Genomic DNA, 23012 nt, shown 5'->3' with positions numbered 1-23012 from the left:
TAATTTTTAAGTCTCATTTATATTATGAGATTTATAAGATATATAATATATATTTAAGAGAGTCATAGTTATTTTCTTGGTGAAAAGTGATTGATTTACTAGTGACTGATTTACTAGGCTGCAAACAAACTTAGGCAAAACCACCAAGTTAAAAAAACACTGTAGGAGTGTGGGCACATAATGAAATCATTTTGAATGAAATGTGTCAGGAGGAAGGAGATGGGAAGAAGGGAAAGAAGATGCTTTGCATGGGATATGTTATTTAATCCATAACACACTTTGTGATGGTAATATCACTGTCACCATTTCATAAATGAGAAACGGAAGATCAAAGAAAGAAGTTCGCTATAAAATTAGGTCATTAAGCTTGAGCCTTAATTTTCACCAGCTGAGACTAATTTTTCCTCTGTAAAATGGAGATATGACAGGCACTGCCTACCTCACGGAATGTTAGGAGGAGTAAAAGAAATAACAAATAGAACTTGAGACATCATTCTTGACCTTTACCAGATTTTAAGTTCTCTGACTCTGTCCTGATGTTTCCATGTTATTCAAAACTGGGTCTTCCTAAAAGAAACTTTAGGGAAGCCTGTTTGTGGAGAATTTCTTTTCCCAGCATATCTTAAAATATACTACTTCAAGCTATTTACTTTTAAATAATTAAAATATTGTCTATACATGTGGGTGTTTTTTTGTTTTTTGTTTTTGTAAAAAATAGAACATAAACTTTGGCCATTACTCCACATCCATGTCAGGAATATCCTAGAAGAAGGAGTTTTATCTCTTAAATACCTTAATTTTTTTCTCGACGTTTTTAATGATTTTGTTTGAAAATTTATTTTGCCCTTTATGTCTTTTAAACAAAATGTACTGAATAATGCTATGTGCCAGTCAATGATCCTATAATAGCGATATAATGGGACAGATTTAGCTACCCTTGTGGTGGACATAACGTATAAATTGCCAAATCCCCAAGTTGTAGATCTGAAGCCAAGGTAACATTTGTGTGTCAACTATATTCAAATAAAAAAAGGATAATAGATTAGAAAAATAATACTATGTGTCAGACACCCTTCTAAAGTTTTTACATAATTTATTTAATCCTCATAACCATGCCATAATATAAAACTGTTCTTACCTCCATTTTTCTAAATGAGAAAATTGGAGCAAAGCGATATTAAGGTCTTATAGTTGTTAGGTGGATGAGCCAGGATTTGACTTGGGGGGTCTGGGCTTCAGGATCTGAACTCTTAAACACAGAGTCATGATGCTACATTTCCGAAGATAATTGATCGTCTTTCTAAATATATCAGGGTAATGATTGCGTATATCAATTTTTATTTGATGTCCACAGGAACTACTGTGGTCTAGCACAGGATTGTAGCCCTATACGGTAGGGATGTCCCTATCTATTATACTTTTTGATGTACTTTACCTGCTTTTTTTCTTTGTCCTGTGAAAAAAAGATTATTTGCAGTGTATCTACTCTTACAAATTGCCCTCTTTCCTCCAATTATTCTGCTTCTGATTTCCTAAAAGTCAGAAACCAGATCACCCTATATGTTAGAACTGTCTCTGAAGTAGGAGTCATGAGATCTTGAGAGAAGACCCAAGCCTTTAGTGAATGGACTTTGTGACATCTGTGACAGGGATCTTTATTTTTTGGCATGTTTTCTGTCCTCAACCATGATCCAGATAGTTTGGATGGCTGGGTAAGTACCTCTCGATAAGCGAGGTGTCACAAAATATAAATTCAAGGCATTTCTACTCTTCACCTGTTCAAAAGTGTTTTTAGTCATCATCATAATTAGAAGGATGGCCTAGTTCCTCAAGCTTCTGGGTAGCCATCTGATGCTTAGAAGTAGAGAGTCATGGCTACAACTTGTATAAAAATAGCCCTTCCAGATGGCTGAGGGGCAAAGTTACAACTCAGCAGCTTGATATAGCTGAGCACTCACATTTTGGAGTAGGAGGAGAGCTATGCGAGAAGTAGCCAGAGAGACTGGGCTGGAGTCCAGTCATAAGTAGAACAGTATATGCCAGGAGAGATCACTTAACGTGGCAGATTAGCTATTAAGATTTCCTGTTTACTTCAACTCCATCTCCTCTCCACCTCCTTTGATTCAACCTGACCTCTTAGCCCCAAGGAAAAGACACATGCTTTTTTTTTTTTTTTTAAAGGAGTGTAAAGTAGAGGTATAAACTTTAAATCTTAAAGGGCTTTAGAATTCTATTAGCCTAACTCCTGTTTTTTTGCAAGCAAACCAAGACGTACAAAGGTGGTGACCAGTCAGGCTCAACCAGCATGTTTGCGGGACTCAGTTGCTCCGGCTTCTTGTCCGGTTCTCATCTGCCCACTCTTCCGGGGGGAGGTGTATGCAGTTACAACACGCCACGTTTCCCCAGCTCTGCTTTGAGTCAGTCCAAACTCAAAAATTAAAGCCTCTATTTTTTTTTTTTTTTTAAGATTTTATTTAGTTATTTGACAGAGAGAGACACAGTGAGAGCTGGAACACAAGCAGGGGGAGTGGGAGAGGGAGAAGCAGGGAGCCCGATGTGGGGCTCGATCTCAGGACCCTGGGATCATGACCTGAGCCGAAGGCAGACGCTTAACGACGGAGCCACCCAGGCACCCCTAAAGCCTCTACTTAAAAAAAAAAAAGGAAAATTGCCGAAGCTGTGATATTGCCTCCATTCCTCAAAACAAATACTAAAGTTCCGACAGATGAGTCACTAGCTTGAAACCTCGTTTCACAAATGAAAATATTTACTAATCAGAGGTTTCAAGAGATTAAAATACGTAGTTTTCATATTTTCCCACCATCTAATAAGCCTGCCTCTCTACTGGATATTCTGGAAGAAAACTTAAGCCTCTGTCTGTAGTAAATCTGTTGCTTATGTCAATGTCTGTTGCAATAAGTGAATGTTGGTTTTTAAAATACAGTCATTAGGAGTGGATTCATGCTATTTTTTAGCAGCAGTTCTAGGAGACACTGTTATTTTTGAAAGACGAAGGAATTGAGAAACGTACCGTTCTCTTCTCAACACCGCTCACAATGAGCCCAAATCCAAGGCATTGCTGTGCCCTACTGGCAATATGGCCTCATTGCAGGTAAGCGACTCAGAGGGGCCACGGGTTTGCTGCCAGCCTTGCGAATGCGGTTCCACGGTAAACTCTCTACAACACTCCCCCTAACCTAGCATATACCCACACGAAGTCTTTGCAGGTAGCAGAAAAGCAGATCCACAGCTAACTTCTCCCGACGCAATACGGTCTGTGCTTCCCAAGGGAACACGACAACACCATTGCGGGGTAGTATGCTACTCTCCCAGAGAAAATGTCTTTCCTTCTTAGGGAATTTATCCTCAAACTGCATGGAATGAGGGATTTGTGCCCCACAACTTGCAGTCCCCTGGGAGCAGGCAAGGAGCTCTCCATCCCAGTGTCCATTCACTATTACAATAGCATGTCCTCAAGCTGCTCAGCTACACAGCCAGCTGATGGGAGTGGTCGTCCCAGGAGGAAGCATGGGGAGAAGTAGGGACAAGTTTTGGATTGTCCACCAAGTGCCTGAGTCTCTGCTAGCCTTGTTAGAGCTGACTGGAGTGCTCCTGTTCAATTGTCCAAGCTGATCTATGATGAAGTGTGCTGATTCTCCTCCAGGTATGTCCTCCGTACCCTGCAATGTAGCTGGAGATCTGAATGGGGCTGGCCTGGAACAGAGGTCGACCGTCTAGACAGATATTGCCCACATGAAGAAGAAAAGCCAGGGCATGATTTTCAATACCTTTATTAAGAAATATCAAAAGTTCATTACAGTTCCATACACAGTTTTACAAAGTTCAAGTGAAGGGGAATTTGGGATGCCATCATATGCATGTTTGAACACTACGGCAGCTTGCCAAAAAGGTAACCCTAAACTTCTGTCACCTTGTTTAACAGTGGACCCCAACCATGCCTTTTCCCCTTTCTACTAGGCCACAACATAGTCCCTTAAGTAACCTGAAAGAGTTTTAATGTGTTACATATACTTCTTAAATACTTGCCCTTTTATTTTGTCATTATTGTTCCCTGAAGAAGCTGAGCTGTTTATATGAAGCACAACATCTGAGTTCCACTCATTGCTGTGTGTCTTACATTTTCACCAAGGCTCCCTTGAGAGCTGGATAACACTGCAAGCTACATGTTACCATATTATACTGCGGAGAGAACCCACACACGTTGTTATCTTTTTATTTAGCATTTAACAACTACAAAAAAATGGGGGAATCCCTCAATGTGGAAACAAAACACCACAGTCATCCAGTGGAATGGCTAAAAATGGGATATGTCTGCCAGTTCCACTGAGCTCCTCACAAGCAGTCAACGGCATGACCAGGAACAACTGGATGCAGGAACACCAACACAGAACACAGCAAGGGATCTTCTCGGGGGTGATACATCGCAATTTTTTATGTCAGGGACATGGCATCAGAAGGGAATTACACTTTCAAAATAATCGGGGCCAGTAGGTCAACGGCACCCGATGGGAAACATCAACGGTGTTGTGTGCCTTGGTGAAGGCTTGCGCTGGGTTATCTGAAAGTTGATTTTTGAAGAGATTGTCCAGCAACATCAGAAAGAGCCATCTTCAGAGGAAGGACTCCTTGTTCACCCACATGAGGCTGCGTGTCTCATTGGGCTTGCATTCATACTCAATGACAGAGAACGGGCTTCCCCATTGACAGTGATCTCGCTTGTGGTAATTGTAGAACTTGACTTGCCATACCGTCTCGAAGGTCCCAATGTCAGTGAACTGAGGGGAGAGAAACACGCACCATAAAAACCTCATTCTGCCACGAACAACAGATAAGAGCTCATGTTAGGGAAAGAGATCCTGCATATTCAAGGGTCAACAGTCAAGACTCTTTTGGTTTGCAAAGTTTAGGCCTTTAACTTTAATGAACTATTTTCCTTTATTATGTGAGCTAATTTCCTGAAAAGCTGTCTGTAAGCCATTTTTTTCTCTATAAAATCTTATTCCTATTGTACAAGTGGCATTTGCTGTCATACGGTCTTTAATAAACATAACTCCCCAAGTTTATCTGTTTTCCAAATTTAATTATTGGAAACCACTCTTTGAACCTCAGACTTTCAGAGCTTGCCACGAAGGGGGTTTAGGAAGCGAAGAGAGGGAATGGTGTTTGATGATTATCTTTTGGTGTCTATTTCAAAAGATAGTTGTACAAAATAACATATACACAGTATCACTAAATGTAAGATACAATTGCCTTTTTGTCATTAATTTCACTTCCAGGGAAAAATATTTTCTTAGAAGCATTTGATTGTTAAAGACCCTACTTTAACTTTTAAAAATACATTGAGCGGGACGCCTGAGTGGCTCAGTCGGTTAAGTGACTGCCTTCGGCTCAGGTCATGATCCCAGGGTCCTGGGATCGAGTCCCGCATCGGGCTCCTTGCTGAGCAAGAAGCCTGCTTCTCCCTCTGCCTGCCTCTGTCTCTCTCTCTCTCTGATAAATAAATAAAACCTTTAAATAATAAAAAAAAAAATACGTTGAGCATTTATGAGTCAGGAATCCATGTCCATGTCTCAGGCTTCGATTGTACATTGTCCAGAACCATATTTGAGTAACTATTATGTGCTTTGCACACATAAAAATTTGTATGAGGTAGGATTCTTGCCCTCAAGAAGTTTGCATTCTACTTCCAGAAGGTAGGCCCTGCGGATCACTGCATAGAATTCTCCTGAGCCCTGAGCACACAATTCCCGTGTAGCTGAGAAGAGGACATAGAATACCCTAGGGGCCACTCGGGCAGGTGTTCAAGTGGCCTGCAGGGTAGCCTAACCTTGCTACTGCCTCCTGGAGCTATTTAGGGGATCTGACATTAAACAGCATGATGCCTGTCGTTATTTTCTCCTCTGACCCTCTCCTGTCATGGGAGGGGATGGGGACTGCCTTGGCAGCATTCTTAGACTTGTCAGGAGCCAGAAGACGTGGAGTGGGGCAGGGCAGTAAGCAATAGGAGCCTTACGCTTGACATTGCTACAGGAGGAGGGTGATCAGGTGCTTCCCAGATGGCTTTCCAAGACGCTCTCCAAGTTATATTCTGCACCATTGCCTCATCCTGCTAATTTGATCCCAAAACAGGGTTTGGTTTTCTTTTGGGAAACATGCCTGACTCGAAACAGTGGGTGATATACCTAGAGTCCCCAACTCTTTACCCAGGTAGGAAAAGAAAGTATCTCTTTCTAGAGAATCATGGCTTAACAGTCTAGAGACCTGTCCAAGTACGCAGTAGCTTTATTCACTATAGCTTCAGACTTGAATCCGCCCAATGTTTCATCACTCACTTGGTGATAGACAAGCGTTAGTATGCCTGTCATTATGGCATTTTACTCAACAATAAAAAGAAACATACTGATTCAGGCAGCAATGAGGATGGATCTCAAAGATGTGCTGAGCAAAATAATCCAGACTCCAAAGAACACATATACTGTATGATTCCATTTATATAAAACTCATATATGTATGTATGTATGTATGTATGTATGTATGTATGCTGACAGGAAGCAGGAAGCATCTGTGGTTACTTAGAGCCTGGGGTGGGAGGGATTAATGATTGAGGAAAATGTGTAAGAGGGAACTTTTTGGGGGGAAATGTTTTACTTCTTGACGGGTGGTGATTACATGAAAAAGAAAAAAAATGGCAAACATCTGAAAAATCTTTAAATGTAATATTATTAGTAATTAAAGAAATACAAACTTTGACAGAGGTATTATTCACCTATCAACTTGGCAAAAATGTCTAAATACCAGAAGCAATTTAAGCATCTGACTTTAGGAGAATATAATGAAAATGGTGGTGTATTTATATGATGGATTTGTGTAACCATTACACAGGAATTTAGGGTTTTTAATGATGAGAGAAAATGCTGAGAACAATGTCTACAAGAAAAAGATGGATGAAAACAGTTTATATACAGTGTGAGCATAAGTATATAAAATAAGACATATAGAAAAAAGAATGAAAAAATATTAACAATAAAGCTTCTAAGTAAAGGAATTGAGTGTTTTTCTATCTTTTCTACTTGGATTTTTTGCAAAAAATATGTTACTATTATAATCATAAAGAATGTTTTAAATGGTGAAATGGAATTATCGTCCCTAAAAAGTTAACATACATATCCCTCTAACCTTAGGGATTTTATAAATTCTATCAAGGATACATAGAGGCTAATGAAAAGATTACAGCTTTGTTGACAGTAGGGTAGTGGAGGGAAGAATAAATTGAAATCTCATTTTATAAATCATCAAGATTTTTAAAGAGGGATGATGATGATGATGATGATGATGATCATTATCATGATTTGACCAGCATAGGGCATTGCACATTTCAAGGGCAATTCAATTATATTAAGTTATAAAAATATTTTACAAACACTAGTTAATCTTTTGAGGAAAGCAGCCTGAGACTATGCTAGGTAAGTGGGAAAAACAAGGCCTTTCTTGAAATAGAAATAAATAAAAGTTGGTTGTAAAAACAAAAACAAAGATGATTAGGACCACAGGCAAGAAAAACCTTAAGACATGACACTGTGTCTGAATAACCTTAAAATTAAGAAAGTCTCAATGTCACAGTGATGTGGGAAACAAAGGCAGAAGAAAAATTAAGTTTCCTTATTACTTACAGCCCATTGACAAGTGCTTGAAAAAGGCAGAGTGATATTCCTCTAGGAAACCAGCTGCCTCGATGTTAATACTTTGCTAAGGGCAAAAGGCAATCTTAGGCAGGACCCCCAGGATCATGTAAGTCTACTTTAACATAAAAATTCTTTAGGAAACTTCCTTTATTTCTACCCCCCAAGATACAGGTTGGCAATTATCTTTTAAGCCACCCACCGATATACATCTGAAGAGTCTCATGACTGAGTTTTTACTAAACAGTAATAAATGACCTTTCTCTAACAATAGCTAGCCCCCTAGGATCCTGGAAACCTTGTTTCCAAAATACCTGGGAGGCTTTCGCTATCCCTAACTCCCTCCCAACTTGGAAGTATATAATGGGCCACTCCTCATGACCCCAGTGCAGCTCTTTCTACCCATGGGTCCTGTCCCAGTGCTTTAATAAAACCACCTTTCTGCACCAAAGACGTCTCAAGAATTCTTTCTTGGCTGATGGCTTCGAACCCTAACATCTTTCCTACATCAACAGTTCTCAGTGATACAGGAGACCAGCGTAGAAATATGCTGACAGCAACAGTCAGAGCTAAAAGATATGGAATGTTCAGGTGCTTCTATTTTGTTTTGTTTTGTTTCTCTTTTACTAGTGTTGGGCCCAAGGTCATTTTGTAGTTAATTGCTGCTAACTATGCATATATTTTCCCATGACTTAGTTATGCTAACTTCCCATTAGCTTTCTTCCTGCTCTTTCCGCTGGAGTTCTATTTCCAGGATGCCTCACAACCTCGCTCAGAATTTCTTCCCTTCTGATGTAGGAGCAGATGGGGTCTTGAAAGCTGACATTCTTCTTGAAGAACAGAAGCAACTACACAGGCTCTCTGCTCCCTCCCAACCCATCTGTGCCTTCCAATGAAAACTTAGCCAGGCAGGCTCCCTGGGTGATGCAATTTACACACAGGTAAGATTCTGTGCATTTGCATAGCGTTCTTTATTTTATACAATACCTTACACACGCCATTCTACTTTGGTCTTTTGACTGGTTTTAGCTTCTCCATTTCACAGATGAAAGAACTAATAAGACTCAGAGAGGTTAAGTGACTGCCCTAGGTCTAGACTATGAAGCAGGTCAAGAACTTAGGTTTCCTAATTCCTATCTAGGAACTATTATCACTATACCCAACTCCTTCTAGAAGCAAATGAGTTAAGAGTTAATGAGTTAAGAGTTAATGAACAGTTTTTCTTTTTTTTCCGCATGAGAACATATATGGATTGTCGTGTGTAAAATGCTTTAGGACAGTACTATGCACTGAATGTGTGTATCTCCCCAAATTCATATGTTGAAGCCTAAATCCCCAATGTGACGGTATTTGGGGGTGGGGCCTTTCAGAAGAAATTAGGTCACGAGGGTGGAGCCCTCACGAATGGGATTAGTGCCCTTGTAAAAACGGATAGGAGAGGGACGATCTCTATGCTCTTTTTCATGTGAGGATACAGCCAAGAAAGTAGCTGTTTGAAACAGCAAAAGGGCTCTCGTCAGACACCGAGTCTGCTAGTACCTTGGTCTTGGACTTCCAGCCTCCAGAACTGTGAAGAATAAATGTTTGTTGTTTAAGCTACCCAGTCTATGGTCTTCTAAAAGTGACACTCCACTATAGACCTGGACATATTATTTGCCATACTGTCCATTCAAGTTGCAAACTTTGGGACATTTTTATTTTACAACTGATGTGGAAGAGAATCATCAGATTCCAAGGAGAGGAGATTCAGCTGTCATCTTCAGTAACAAGGAATCTGAGAAGTTTGTTTTAAATAAATAATTTCTACGGTCAGGGCGCCTGGTGGCTCAGTCAGTTAAACATCTGCCTTCAGCTCAGGTCATGATCTCAGGGTCCCAGGACAGAGCCCCGAGTCAGGCTCCCTGCTCAGCAGGGAGTCTGCCTCTCCCTCCACGCTGCTCATGCTCTCTCTCAAATAAATAAATAAATAAAATCTTTAAAAAAAAGTTTCCATGGTCTTACAACCTGTTGGCCTAGAATCACTACAGTACTTCTCACCATTCACCATGCCACTAGAGACATAGGAAATTCACCAAGAATAAGGTCACTCAGAAATCCATTGACTTGAGAGCTCAGAATGACCTTATTATATCGATAGAAACATGATGTTACTTCATTGGTAAACAAATTCAGTATAATAAGTATCTGTGACTTTTAGTGTGGCATGACCTATGAATTCCTACTGGATTCCAAGCCTCTCTTACTCCTGTACTGCTTGAAGTTTTATTAGCAAATACATGTTTTCCATTTCTCTTAGTTGAACAGAGAGGACTAAAAGTTCTGAGAATTATAAAGTATGTTTAACTGTATAAGAATCTGTCCAACTTTTCCTAAGTGATTGCACCATTTTACATTCCTACCAGCAACGAGAGTTTTAGCTGCTCCTCATCCTCTCTAATAGTTGGCATTGCCAGGCCAGTCTACTGGTAAAGAAGAAAGATAATAAAGAGCAGAAATCAATGAAATAGAAAAGAACAAATAATAAAGAAAAACCATAAGGAAAGACTCTAGAGAAAAAAATAATGTAAAGAAATAATAATAATAAAAAAAGTAATGAAACCAAAATCTGGCTTTTTGAAAAGGTCTTAAAAACTGATAAACCCCAGGGCCACCTGTTTGGCTCAGTCAGTAGAGCATGCAACTCTTAATGTCAGGGTCATGAGTTTAAGCCCCACACTGGGTGTGGAGCCTATTTAAAAATATTAAAAAATAAAAAAATTGATAAACCCCTAGAAAAACTGAGCAAGAAAAAGAAGACAAATTACCAATATCAGGAATGAAAGAGATGCTATCGGAACTTTATACCAATATAGTTAATGAAATGGACAAATTCCTTAAAAGATACAAACTATCAGTAGACCTCCATCTACTAAGGAAATTGTATCTGTAGGTAAAAATCCTTCCAGAAAGAAAATTTCAGGCCCAAATGGCTTCACTGATAAATTCAGACATTTAAGGAAAAATACCAATTCTACATAAATTCTTTCATACAATGGAGGAAGGAACATTTCTCAATTTATTTTATGAAGCCCATGTTAACACCTTAACTTGGCAAAGATATTACAAGTGAAGGAAAATTGCAGACAAAAATTCCTCATGGGCTTATGCATAAAATTTGCTTTTAATTTTTATTTGCTTGAATTAGTAAATCAAATCCAGCAATAGGCTTTTATAACAGTACCAAAAGAGTTTTATTCTTGGAACTCAAGGATGGTTCAATATTTTAAAATCCTTATAATTCACCATATTAACAAAAATAAAGGAGAAAAAGCCATTATTATCATATCCATGGATGCAGAAAAAGTATTTGGTAATTCAACATCCATTCATGATAAAAACTCTCAGCAAATTAGGAATAGAAAGTTCTTCAACCTGATTAAGGGGCATCAATAAAAAAACCTATAGTTAACAACCCCCTTAATGGTAAGACTGAGTTCTTTCCCTATAAGATGGGAAATAAGGCAAGAATATCAGCTCTTACTATTCCTACTCAGCATTGTGTTGAAGGTCCTAGCTACCTTATGGCAAGAGGGGAAAAAAAAAAGGGAAAGTAAAACTGTTTATTTTTACAGATGGACAACTGTTTGCAGAAAACACTAAGCAATAGAATAAAAAGCTACTAAAATTCATAAGTGAATTTAGCAAGTTTGTAAGATACTATATCAATTTATAAAAATTGCTATATTTCATAAAGAAATATACTAGCACTGAACAACTGGTATTATTTTTTAATATTTCACCAATTTTGTAGGTAAAAATTGGTATTGTACTATTTGTATTTTTTTCACCAATTGTGAAATTAAGCCATTTAAAAATATATTTATTGGGGGGGTTGGGAGGATGGGTTAGCCTGGTGATGGGTATTAAAGAGGGCACGTTCTGCATGGGGCACAGGGTGTTATGCACAAACAATGAATCATGGAACACATCAAAAACTAATGCTGTAATGTATGGTGATTAACATAACAATAAAAAATAAAAAATATACATTTATTGATTATTTGTATTTCTTCTTCTGTGAATTGCCTATTTATTTATTTTTGCTTATTTTCCCATTTCCCACATCCTATTGTTATTTTTTTTCTCATTGGCTTCTAAGAATTATTTATATATTAAGTTACAGATCTTTCCAAATGACTCCACAGAGCAGACACAAAGGAACAACTTTTCTATTTGGGAGGACATGCATACGGCTGCCTACCTCTGCACGCACAGCCTCCTAACAAGCTTGCATACCCTGTTACCTTATTCCTCCTAACTCCCATCAGTCTCTCACTGAAGAGGGCCAACAAAAGGGGAACCACGGAATGATGTGTGCAGACAGAATCTCCACCTGGACTCTCCCCTAGGAGGGACTGAATGGGGCATCAGTCACATTAAGGTACAAGTCAACACTGCTGTTTGAAATGGGGGTTGAGAGATTTTAGCGCCGGGTAATTCACTCCCGCTACCAGGGCCCCTGGAAATATCTGAATAAAGAGATCACTGCCATCAACCTAAGTCAGATATCATTGGACTACTTCCTGACTTCAGCTTCCGTGGGCAGTAAAGGGCTGTGGAAAGTCACTGTGGGCTGCAAGCCAAGTCTGCACCGGCAGTGACTGAAAATCAAGGCCACATAGCCTGGGAGGCTGTGCATGTTACACGTAAGTTTTTCACCAATTGTTACTTGCCTTTTAATTTAAATTCTCTTAATGAAAATATAATTTAACTTCATGATTTTTGACAGGAATTTTATAGTGCATGTAATCAAAGCTTTCAATTTTTAGCTTTGGATATCTTCTATTTCTTTTGGGTTTAATTCTTTTCATATCAATTTTTTAAAAAGTTGACTTTTTACAGTTAACCCCTTGAACCATCTGAAATATATTTTAGAGTATCGTATCAGGAAAGAATAACAGTGACGTTTCCCCCAACTAGCCAATAACCCCAGCATTATTTATCCAATGATTAAAAAATAATAAAAAAAAAATACTTTGAAGTAACTTTACACTCCTAAGAAGTTGCTCTTGTATATCCTTAATTCAGCTTCCCTTACTGGATTCCCCTATTTGATTCATTGGATTACTTGCACATTTCAAGACTTCCTTGTTGTCTCTGAAGGTGTGGTTGTGTCCGTAATTTATTTAAGCTTGAAACATTGATGACATTGATGACAAAAGTCATAAAATAGGTTAAAGGCTATGTGAGGCTTTCACTACTAGAATGAAATTTGAATTTAACATTAGAACTGCTGACTTAATCAGGATCAGGAAAACTTCTCCAACTTCTATTGTTTTCCTTAGAATCAGCCTATTACAGATAAGATACAAATACATGGCCAATGCTCATACCAAAAGCCATGTGATCATTGTTGGAAAAAATCAACTATCAATCACTTGCTTCTTCTAGATGTGGACATTCCATTAAGAACCTAGGCTTTACTATTGAGACTCATAAAATGCTAATACCATCTTAAATCCTTTGTAAGATGATGTACAGTATAAACATATAAATCAAGTTTGAATGAGGGGAAAGTTAAATAACAAAATCTAAAATTGCAGAACAAATCGAAATAGACTGTCAACTCTGGAAAAATAATTTTCTCAAATTTAAATATAAGAAATCATAAAGGAAAACGAGAGGTTTAAATGTAATTATGTTTCTACACAATGGAAAATGTAAGCAAAGCAATACTGAGAGAAATAGGACAGATATGACAGATCTTTAAAAAATCTTTACTAGGACTCTGATTTTTTAAGATTTTATTTACTTGAGAGAGAGAAAAAGAGAGTGCATCGGTGTATTCACATAAGCGGGAGGAGGGGCAAAGGAAGAGGGAGAGAGAGAACCTCAAGCAGACTCCCCTGCTGAGTGCAGAGCCAGACGTGGGGCTCAATCCCACGACTGGAGAGATCATGAGGCTTAACCAACTGAGCCACCCAGGCGCTCCTAGGACTCTGATTTTTAAAAAAAATCTTCCATAGAAATATTAACAAAACACGAAAGAACTAATTTACACACACAAAAATAAAATGAAATGTTGAAATGTTCATTCTTGTAAATGATAGTAAAAAGTAAACCAGGAAAATTTAATTTTTTTTAGTTTTTATTTTTCTTAAAGATTTATTTATTTGACAGAGAGAGACGAGGAGAGCGGGAACACAAGCAGGGGGAGTGGGAGAGGGAGAAGCAGGCTTCCCGCCGAGCAGGGAGCCCAGTGCGGGGCTCGATCCCAGGACCCTGGGATCGTGACCTGAGCTGAAGGCAGACGCTTAACGACTGAGCCACCCAGGCGCCCCGGAAAATTTATTTTTTAAAATAATTCCCAATGCTGTCATAATTATAGCAAAGCCACCAGACTTCTATACTGCTGCTAACATTGTAAGATGTCGGGCGCCTGGGTGGCTCAGTCATTAAGTGTCTGCCTTCGGCTCAGGTCATGATTCCAGGGTCCTGGGATCGAGCCCCGCATCGGGCTCCCTGCTCTGCGGGAAGCCTGCTTCTCCCTCTCCCGCTCCCCCTGCTTGTGTTCCCTCTCTCTTCGTCTCTCTCTGTCAAATAAATAAAATCTTAAAAAAAAACCCACAAACATTGTAAAATGTCACATACAACACTTTAAAAAAATACCCGAAATGGCTGTACGTGGGAATAGCCATAAAATTCATTCCTTTTGGGGGCGCCTGGGAGGCTCAGTCAGTTAAGTGTCTGTCTTCGGCTCAGGTCATGATCGCAGGGTCCTGGGATAGAACCCCGCGTCGGGCTCCCTGCTGAGCGGGGAGTCCGCTTCTCCCTCTTCCTCTGTCTCTGCCCGCCCCCCATGTTCTCTCTCACTCTCAAATAAATAAATAAAATCTTTAAAAAAATTCATTCCTTTTGACCAAATAATTTTACTCCTATTGAAGTAGCAGCACAGAATAATTCATTATAGCACTTTTTACGATGAGAACAATTGACATATCTAATATCTGAGGAGTCTAATCACTACAATACAGCATGGTAGAGTCTTATATTGCCATTAAAACTGTAACAATGAATATGTAGAATGTTGGACAATTACATAATAAAATGGTTGCAACTATAAAATGTATACAGGTGGAATGTAATCTGAAAATGAGCTGAGTCAAAATGTAGGGATTACTGTTGCTTTAAAAATTTGCTCAAATTTCTGAAACTTATGTTATTTAACATTTTTTTTTTTTTAAATCCTGCAAATCCCTTGAGATGCTGGGATGTATCCCCAGCCCTCCTCTCTGTATCTGTGCCCAATAAAAAGGAATCCTACAGGGACTTGTTGGCCTTCAGTCCTATTTGGTGTGTTCCTAAATGATAGTATTTGAGAATCTGACTTTCTTCATCACAGAACTAGCATCATCCCCTTAAGGGTAAATCTGTAATCCTTATACCACGTTAGAGCCGAAAGGGGCCTCAGAGATCAGGTAGTGGAATCCACCTATGCTCTTCCAGCTTTATCATCTTGAGCCAGTCTCTGCCTCACTCTCTGCTCCACCCACATTGGGCTTCTCTCCTTCATTACAACACATTACGCTCTCCCCCCAGCTCTTGATCTCTGTAACTCCTCTTTCCTCAAGTGTTCCCTCTTCTCTCAATGCTCATTTATTGTTTATTTCTCATGAAAACCATCCCCAAAATCTTGGATTAGAATAAAACCTTTGATATATGCTCCAAGGGCACCACGATTTTAGTACACTTTGTGTAATAATAATTATTTATTATAGATAATCACATATAAAGTATGTTTTCCTTCTCTGGATTAGAAGCCCCATGAAGCCAGGAATATCTATTTTGTTCATTAATCCTCTTCCAGTGCCTGATAGGCAAGAAATCTCCATATATTTGTTGATGAATCAAGCAAATAAAAAATTAATAAAATAGAAATCTAAAAATCCTAAATAAAATATTAGCATATTGAATTTAGTGACATATTTTCAAAAATACATAACATTTAAGTAGGGTTTATTTTAGGAAATAAAGGGTAGTGTATTATATAATTATTAATGTATCAAAAGAGATTATCTCCATAGATGGGAAAAGGAATTAGATAAAATTCAACGCATCTCCCAATTAAAAAAATGTCTTGGGGCGCCTGGGTTGCTCAGTCATTAAGCATCTGCCTTTGGCTCAGATCATGATCTCAGGGTCCTGGAATCAAGCCCTGCATAGGGCTCCCTGCTCAGCGGGGAGTCTGCTTCTCCCTCTCCCTCTGCCCCTCCCCACTGTTAGTGCTCACTTGTGCTCTCTCAAATAAATAAATAAAATCTTTTTAAAAAATGTCTCTTAGTGAGCTAGAAAAAAGGATGCTTTAGCATGATAAATATTTAAAACAAACATTGTACCTAACAGAAAAACCCTGAAGGCAAGGATACCTCTTACCACCATTAGTGAGCAACATTATTCTAGAAACATTAGCCAATGTAGTGAGGCTAGAAAGAAGATTCAGAAAATGATAGTTGTATGTAGATTATGACTGCCAATCTGAAAAACCTGAGATTAAATGAAAAGTTTTAGTAAGCAAGTTCAATAAGAGGACCAGTTACAAAATACATGAACACACAATAAAAGCAATACATTTAAAACAATGCATATTAGCATAAGAATAGACAGATCAATGGAATAGATTAGAAAGTATAGAAAGAGATTTAATTTTTTTGCCATATAAGAAATTACTTTGAAACTGACCATTGAAGAAGCATTTAATTATTTAATTAATTGTATTAGGATATTATGGACAAATAGATTCCAATATGAAACTATGAATTAAGATAATATTTCATAATTTCATAATATTTCCTTTTATTTCTTAAGGGGAGATACTGATTGTTTTCTCTTCCATGGTTTCTGTTTGCCCTGACACCCTCATGCAGGCCTTACCGGCATGGTGATCTGGATGGGTTGCCGTTCTCCACTCTTGGTTGGGGCCACACCTTCTGTGTCATATGTGCCCGTATAAACAATTCTGTCCCCATCAGGCTCTTTAGACTTCAGCTCCAGTGGGACAACCACACCACCAATGGAAATGTTCCTGCAATGGACTGGAGTTGACTATATATGGTAGGAATTAATTTAGGCACCCTGTCCTGGTCTGGACCATAACCCTAGGCAGGAATCCTACAGGGTTTGATTAAAGGAGACATCTGGTGGGGTAGAAAGTTCTGAAAGGTCAGGAGGCTTGAGTTCTCCAACTTACCAGTCACGTGACCCTAGAGCAACTACTTAATCTCTCTGGACTGACCTTAGTATTCTCATCCGGACTACTTGTACAAGATTGAGTTGAACTCTATCAGTCCTACTCTATAGTTTCTTATCTGTGGGACTATTAAAAACTTACCTATACCCAGCCTCATCCCAAACCCCAGAATTTAGAATTCAATGTGGTCAGGTATGGTTTGGGCACGGTAAATGTATTTTAAGTTTCTCTAGGTGATTCTAATATACAGGTAGGGTTGAGAACCAAGAACCACTGAACTAGCTCTTAAATGATTTTTTTCTGTTCCAACAATCAGAGATCCCCTGATTTGGGGTACACAAAGCCAACCACACAACCAGAAATTCTCACTGGCATCATTCCTTTGTGTTAAGTTAGCGATTCTCAAGGGTTAGTCCCTGGATCAGCTGTGTCAGTATTACCTGCTCACATATTAGAAAACAAGTTTTTAAGCCCTACCCCAGACATAGTAAACTGGAAACTCGAGGGTGGGGCTCAGCCATCTGAGTTTTAACAAGCATTTTAGGTGGTTCTGACAGACACTCAAGTTTAGGAACTACTAGTTTAGGGCAATGAAACACCCTTGATAAAATTAAAATGTAAATAGAAAAAGTAGTTCTGTCATTAACACAAATTCATTTTAGATTAGTTAAAAATATAGAGAACCACCTTGAAGAAAATGGGATAGAGAACAGATAACTTGGGAGAATTGGCCAGGAAATAAGGGAAAGGAAAAGTCTGGATTATATGGAGATGCACGGAACACTGGGAAATGTGAAGGTAACTGGTGTGTGGCGCTGTGGGGGGTTGGTGACAAGCAGGGGGACCAGGAGCACTAGAAACAACCCAGTGTGGTTCTAGGTCCTTGAATTAGGGCCTGACACCTAGAAGGCCAACACAAGTTTATTGAATTAATGACTATCGATGGAGACTGCAGCTATAAAAGTTATCTGGTGGACTCAAAGCCCTTCCACGCCCCGCTTCCACATTAGACTTCACACCATGCTTAGGTGGAAACCGAGAGGTAAAGAACTTCATCCCTAGATACTTCCCTATAAGCTATGGCACCCTTCCATTCTGACTTTCTAGCCAGAAGTCTAGTGGGTGCACCAAACCGTGGTAGCAGGGAAGAGATAATCCCTGCCACAAATAAACCAAGAAACATCCTTTTGTTGCAAGGATATGGCGAATCCCAGGCACCATCCCCAGGGTGAACAAACAACTCAGGAGAAAATGAAAAACACATGGCAGGGAAAACGGTGAGACTAGGCCCAAGGCGAGGAGGCTGTGCTCTGACTTGTGGCTGCCCTTCCAGCCCCACGGTCTCCAGCCACGTAGGGGTGGATGGATGGTGGAATAGGGAGCGTCCCTTAGGGAGCCCCAGTAACTACCTCACCCTCGCCTTTACACCTCACTCCTCAGCCTTTCTCCCTCCTTCGGCCTCGCGGTTGGCAGAACCCCGCGGGACGCCAGGGCTGGGGAGAGGAGGGCTGGGATTGCGGTAGGTGAACAATCCGGGGCGCCTGGGGGTGCGCCGAGGGCTGGGCAGAAGGAATGAAAAATTTACAAGAAAATAACCCCCCGCGACCCTCCCCCCAACCCTGGCTTCCTGACGTTGTTTTAAACATCCCTCCCCAAGACGGGTGGAAGGAAGCGTGAATAGGGAAAAGCAAGCGTAAAACAGAGGAGGGGACCAAAAGGAACAGGGACTGACCTCTTCCCCCCACCCCTGGGCCGCTGGGCACGACGCGAGGCCAGAGCGGCGGGGGAGAGGCTCGGGCTGTCCCGGGGGCCTCGGTCCTCCGCGCGGACCCCAAGCTGGGGTCGGGCAGCCCCGGTGCGCGCGCTTACTCACTCGACCTGCAGCGTGCTGGGCTTAATCTTCACCTCCACCTTGTAGGAGGAGCCGGTGAGCAGCTTGATGGTGCGGTTCTGGCCGAAGCGCTGGCCGTCCACCTTGAAGAAGACCGGGCCGTCGTTGGGCTGGATGCGCAGGGCGATGGAGAGGCGCACGAGACCCGGCAGGTCCCCCATGGCTGGGCGCGGAGCGAGCGCGGCGGCTCCGCCGGGCGGAGGACTGCGCGGGCTGCGACCGAGCGGCTGGAGCGCGGTGGGCGGAGAGGAAGCTCGGGGCGGGAGAGGGAGGTGGCGGAGGGGAGGCTGCAGCTAGGAGCCCGCGCCGTTGCGGCCTTTCGCCCTGGCTTTTGAGGACCAGCTCCGGAGGCCGTGGCCTTCCGCCCCACTCCGCAAGGAAGCGCGCCCGGGAGACAGCTCCGAGGCCCCGAGCTGCCCCATCCCCCGCCCCGGTGCTGCGCCCTCCGCGCCCTGATGGGTTCGCTCCGGCCCGCAGGCCTGGCGCAGATCCGCGCAGCTGGGGGCGAGAGAGTTAATCCTGCTTACGCACCACAATCCCCTTCAGCTGGAGAAGAGGACATTTAGGCTCCTCCTAGAGCCGCGCGGGGCGGGCGGAGGATAGGATTGGGAGGGAGGAGGTATTGGGGTACTGGGGTTAAGCAACACTACACCAAGGACCGAGACCTCGGAATCTGGATACCATTTTGGTCGACTAAGGGATGTGGACATCATTGCTGGAGAATCGGTCCCCAGGCAGGCAGGAGGAGGCTGAGAGGCAAAAGGGAGACGGGAAATGGGGCAGGAAACAGCTAGCCAGTGATTTAAATTTCAGGAAATAAGAGTCTTTCTAAAGCTTAGGGGAAATGGCCGAGGGAAGGCGCAATTCCATCTAATGTGACCTGAAAGCTACACTGGATTAGAAATGTGTGCCAGAAAAAGAAAAAGAAAAAGAAAATAACCAATATATATTCAAGGAACTGCACCTTCTTGTAGGTGTGTATTTCTATTATGCATATTCTTGTCTCAAGAATGACACGGTGTAATGAGTTATATTTACATGGATCTTGAAAGGTGAGCTATTAACCCTGTAAAAAGCTTATGTCTAAGGCATAGTTTGTGGCCAAGATTATTGACAGGGCACCCCTTGCGACACGGCAGAATTTAGATTGGCATAATAGCGTGATTAGAGCGTCTCCATGGGAGAAGTCCGTTGACAGCTCGTGATTTTGGAAGCAAGAGGAGTCCAAGGCTATTAAGGCTCTACTGAGAATGGTTTCACAAAGCGGAGAGTACACACCTGCTTCAGCACCACCTAGGTGGATAGTACCAGAGCCACTGAGCACACCTGGGGAATGGAGAAGCTTGTTAGTGAGGACAGATGGGTTGGGAAGGGTCGTATCGCAGTTTTTTTTTCAGTCAGATTAGTATTGCTTTCCTTTAGAAATACCACCATCTCGAAAGTGAGTTGTTTCCTACATTATTCTACAAAAATACATCAGATTTCTCTCATTTCTGAATTGTTCGCCATATTTCCTGCACTACTCTTTGAATAGTATTAAATTTTGTAGGCTGCAGAGTTTTGTGCAATTATTTGCTTCTCTACATTGACAAATTTGCTAACCACACCATTGTTGTTAACATTAAATAAAATCCCTTAAAAAAAAAAAAACCCTGATACATATATTCCTTACATAAAATGTATTTTGGCTCCCCAATAAGATTGGGGGCAGGAGCTCTTTTTCAGATCACCCAATAATATCTACCATAGTGTCTTCTGCAAAGGGACCCATCAAATATTTGTGTTTATCCAAGTTGTTCAGACTTCACTAGAAGGGAGGGAATAAGGCTGGAGAGAATGACTTGAAAATGTTCCTTGGCAGGAGAGGCAGTTTGTGTAGTAGTTAAGCCCAGAAGCCTTATAGTCAGACTTGTTAAAATCCTCGCTCTATCACCGTGCCAGTTGTGTGACCTTGGGCAAATTTCATAACCTCTCGGAAATGGTTTTCTTATCTGTAAAAGGGCTGGAGGAAAGCAGATGCTATCCCTCTGATAGGGTTGTTGTGATAGTCAAATGAGATGATGCACATTCCAGTGCCTGACTCTAATATTAGCTATTGTTATTAAGTGGAGGGAAATACAAATGGTCAATAAACATATATCAGGATGCTCAACCACATCTCTAGTAGAAAAGCCAGAGGAATGTAGACCAAGTCAGTAATATCAAACTTTTTTTGTCTATCAGCTTGGCAGAATTTTCAAACACTTTAAATTCAGTATTGGTAAAGATGGGGTGCCTGGGTGGCTGAGTCGTTAAGCGTCTGCCTTCAGCTCAGGTCCTGATCCCAGGGTGCTGGGATCGAGCCCGCATCGGGCTCCCTGCTCTGCAGGAAGCCTGCTTCTCCCTCTCCCACTCCCCCTGCTTGTGTTCCCTCTCTCACTGTGTCTTTCTCTGTCAAATAAATAAATAAAATCTAAAAAAAAAAAAGTATTGGTAAAGATGTAGGGAAATCAGCACTGTCATAACCTGGTGGAAGAATATAATTGCAACGGCCTTTTATTAGAAGTAATTTAATGAATTTATTGAAAGTTAAACCATAAATGGGGTGCCTGGCTGGCTCAGGTAGAGCATGCAGCTTTGATCTCGGGTTTGTGAGTTCAAGCCCCATGTTGGGTGTAAAGATTACTTAAAAAATAAATAAAAAATTCTTTAAAGTTAAAAATATTAAACCATATATTTATGGATGTGTCTGTGAATGTATGTATGTATACACACACACACACGCATACTGCTGAGTCAACAATCCTACTTTTAAAACCAATCCTTCAGAAAAAATAAAGGCATTATTACATTGAATATATGTAATTTGGGTGTTAATTGCAACATTGTAAAAATCAAAACAAAGAATAAACTGAATGTCAACCAATAAATACATGGCTGAATAAATTCTTATATACCCATGGTATAGAATTTATGCCACTGTTAATATAATAAATTATATGTTGTCCTGGCAAACACATATGCTAAAGCTGCTAACGATAAAAGCAGGGTGGCTACACAGTGGCAAACTGTGGTAGCCTGAGGGTAAGCACTTTGTTTTAGGTGTTGCTGTATCCCAGCCTGCACAGAACAATGCCAGGCACATAGTAGGTACTCCATGAATATTTGTTGAATTGAATTTCTGTCCTTGTTTTAAACATGTTCATATGTAAATTCTCCCATATCTTGAAAAGTAATGAGATCCACGTGATTTATTTGGAGTAATGTAAACTGAAAAAAAATCTAATTGCAAATAATATCTATAGTATGATGGTATTTCAAAACACTAAAAATTTTAAAATCATATACATGTGTATATGTTTTTATTAGCTCTTTTTAAAAATATTAGAAGGTACACAGTACACGTAATTTGGGTTACCCTGGTGGATAGAGACTGGAAAGAGGGTGATACTCTTGAAATTATTTTAAAGTCTTTTTGGAAATTTTACTTTTTTCCTCCGCTTTTTGTTCAGTAATCCCAGTCTCAAGTCAACTTCCATCTGTGTATTGAAAAGAGTGTTGGATGTGGAGTAGGATCACTTCAGTTTGAATGCTGGCTCAGCCACTAATTGGTTTCTTTATGCAAAGCACTTAAAATCTTTGCATTTCAATTTTCATTATGTGTAAAATGGGAATTAAAATACATCCTTCCCAATGCTATGAGAATTAAATGAGAAGATGGAGAACATTTGAAAAAATAAGTTACTTTTCAAATATGAGGTGTTATGGATGCTGGGCAAAATGCATTAGGGATGACATTTTGAGAATGATAAAATGCAACTTCTTAAAATGGAATTAATAAATGTAAAAGTAACTGGAAATTTTCCTATACTGATACAAATGTGCAAAGACTATGGGTATGCAGTATAATGGATCTGTGTTTGTATCCCAGGTTAGCTGATTATAGGCTGGTGACCTTGAACAAGCCAAGCTACTTAACTTCTGAGAGCCCCGGGTTTTTCACTTGTTCAATGATAATGGTAACATATATGATGATCATAGAACCCAATGAGATTATATGAAACACGCAGGAGTATCAGTCACATATAGATACTTAATAAATTATAGATATTTTTGTTTATTTGAAAATATATTACTATATATATATTTTAAAGATTTTATTTATTTATTTGCCAGAGAGAGAGAGAGTACAAGCAGGGGGAGCGGCAGGCAGAGG

General features: G+C 40.3%; 1 protein-coding gene across 1 annotated transcript; it reads right to left on the bottom strand.

Moving 5' to 3' along the window:
• Positions 1-3775: 3775 nt before the first annotated feature.
• On the bottom strand, positions 3776-19376 carry CNRIP1 (cannabinoid receptor interacting protein 1). The gene is made up of 3 exons (XM_035001401.1): positions 18800-19376; positions 16611-16761; positions 3776-4796 (listed from the first exon to the last, which is right to left on the bottom strand). The coding sequence occupies exons 1-3, from the start codon at positions 18976-18978 to the stop codon at positions 4632-4634; spliced, it is 495 nt and encodes a 164-aa protein (XP_034857292.1). The 5' UTR covers positions 18979-19376; the 3' UTR covers positions 3776-4631.
• Positions 19377-23012: the final 3636 nt, after the last annotated feature.

This window comes from Mirounga leonina, unplaced genomic scaffold, assembly GCF_011800145.1.
Source record: "Mirounga leonina isolate KUSES-001 unplaced genomic scaffold, KU_Mleo_1.0 Mir_125, whole genome shotgun sequence".
In the NCBI taxonomy this organism is placed as follows: Eukaryota; Metazoa; Chordata; class Mammalia; order Carnivora; family Phocidae; genus Mirounga; species Mirounga leonina.
The sequence above is the reverse complement of the archived record's forward strand: the minus strand, read 5'-3'. Positions and strand labels throughout refer to the sequence as shown.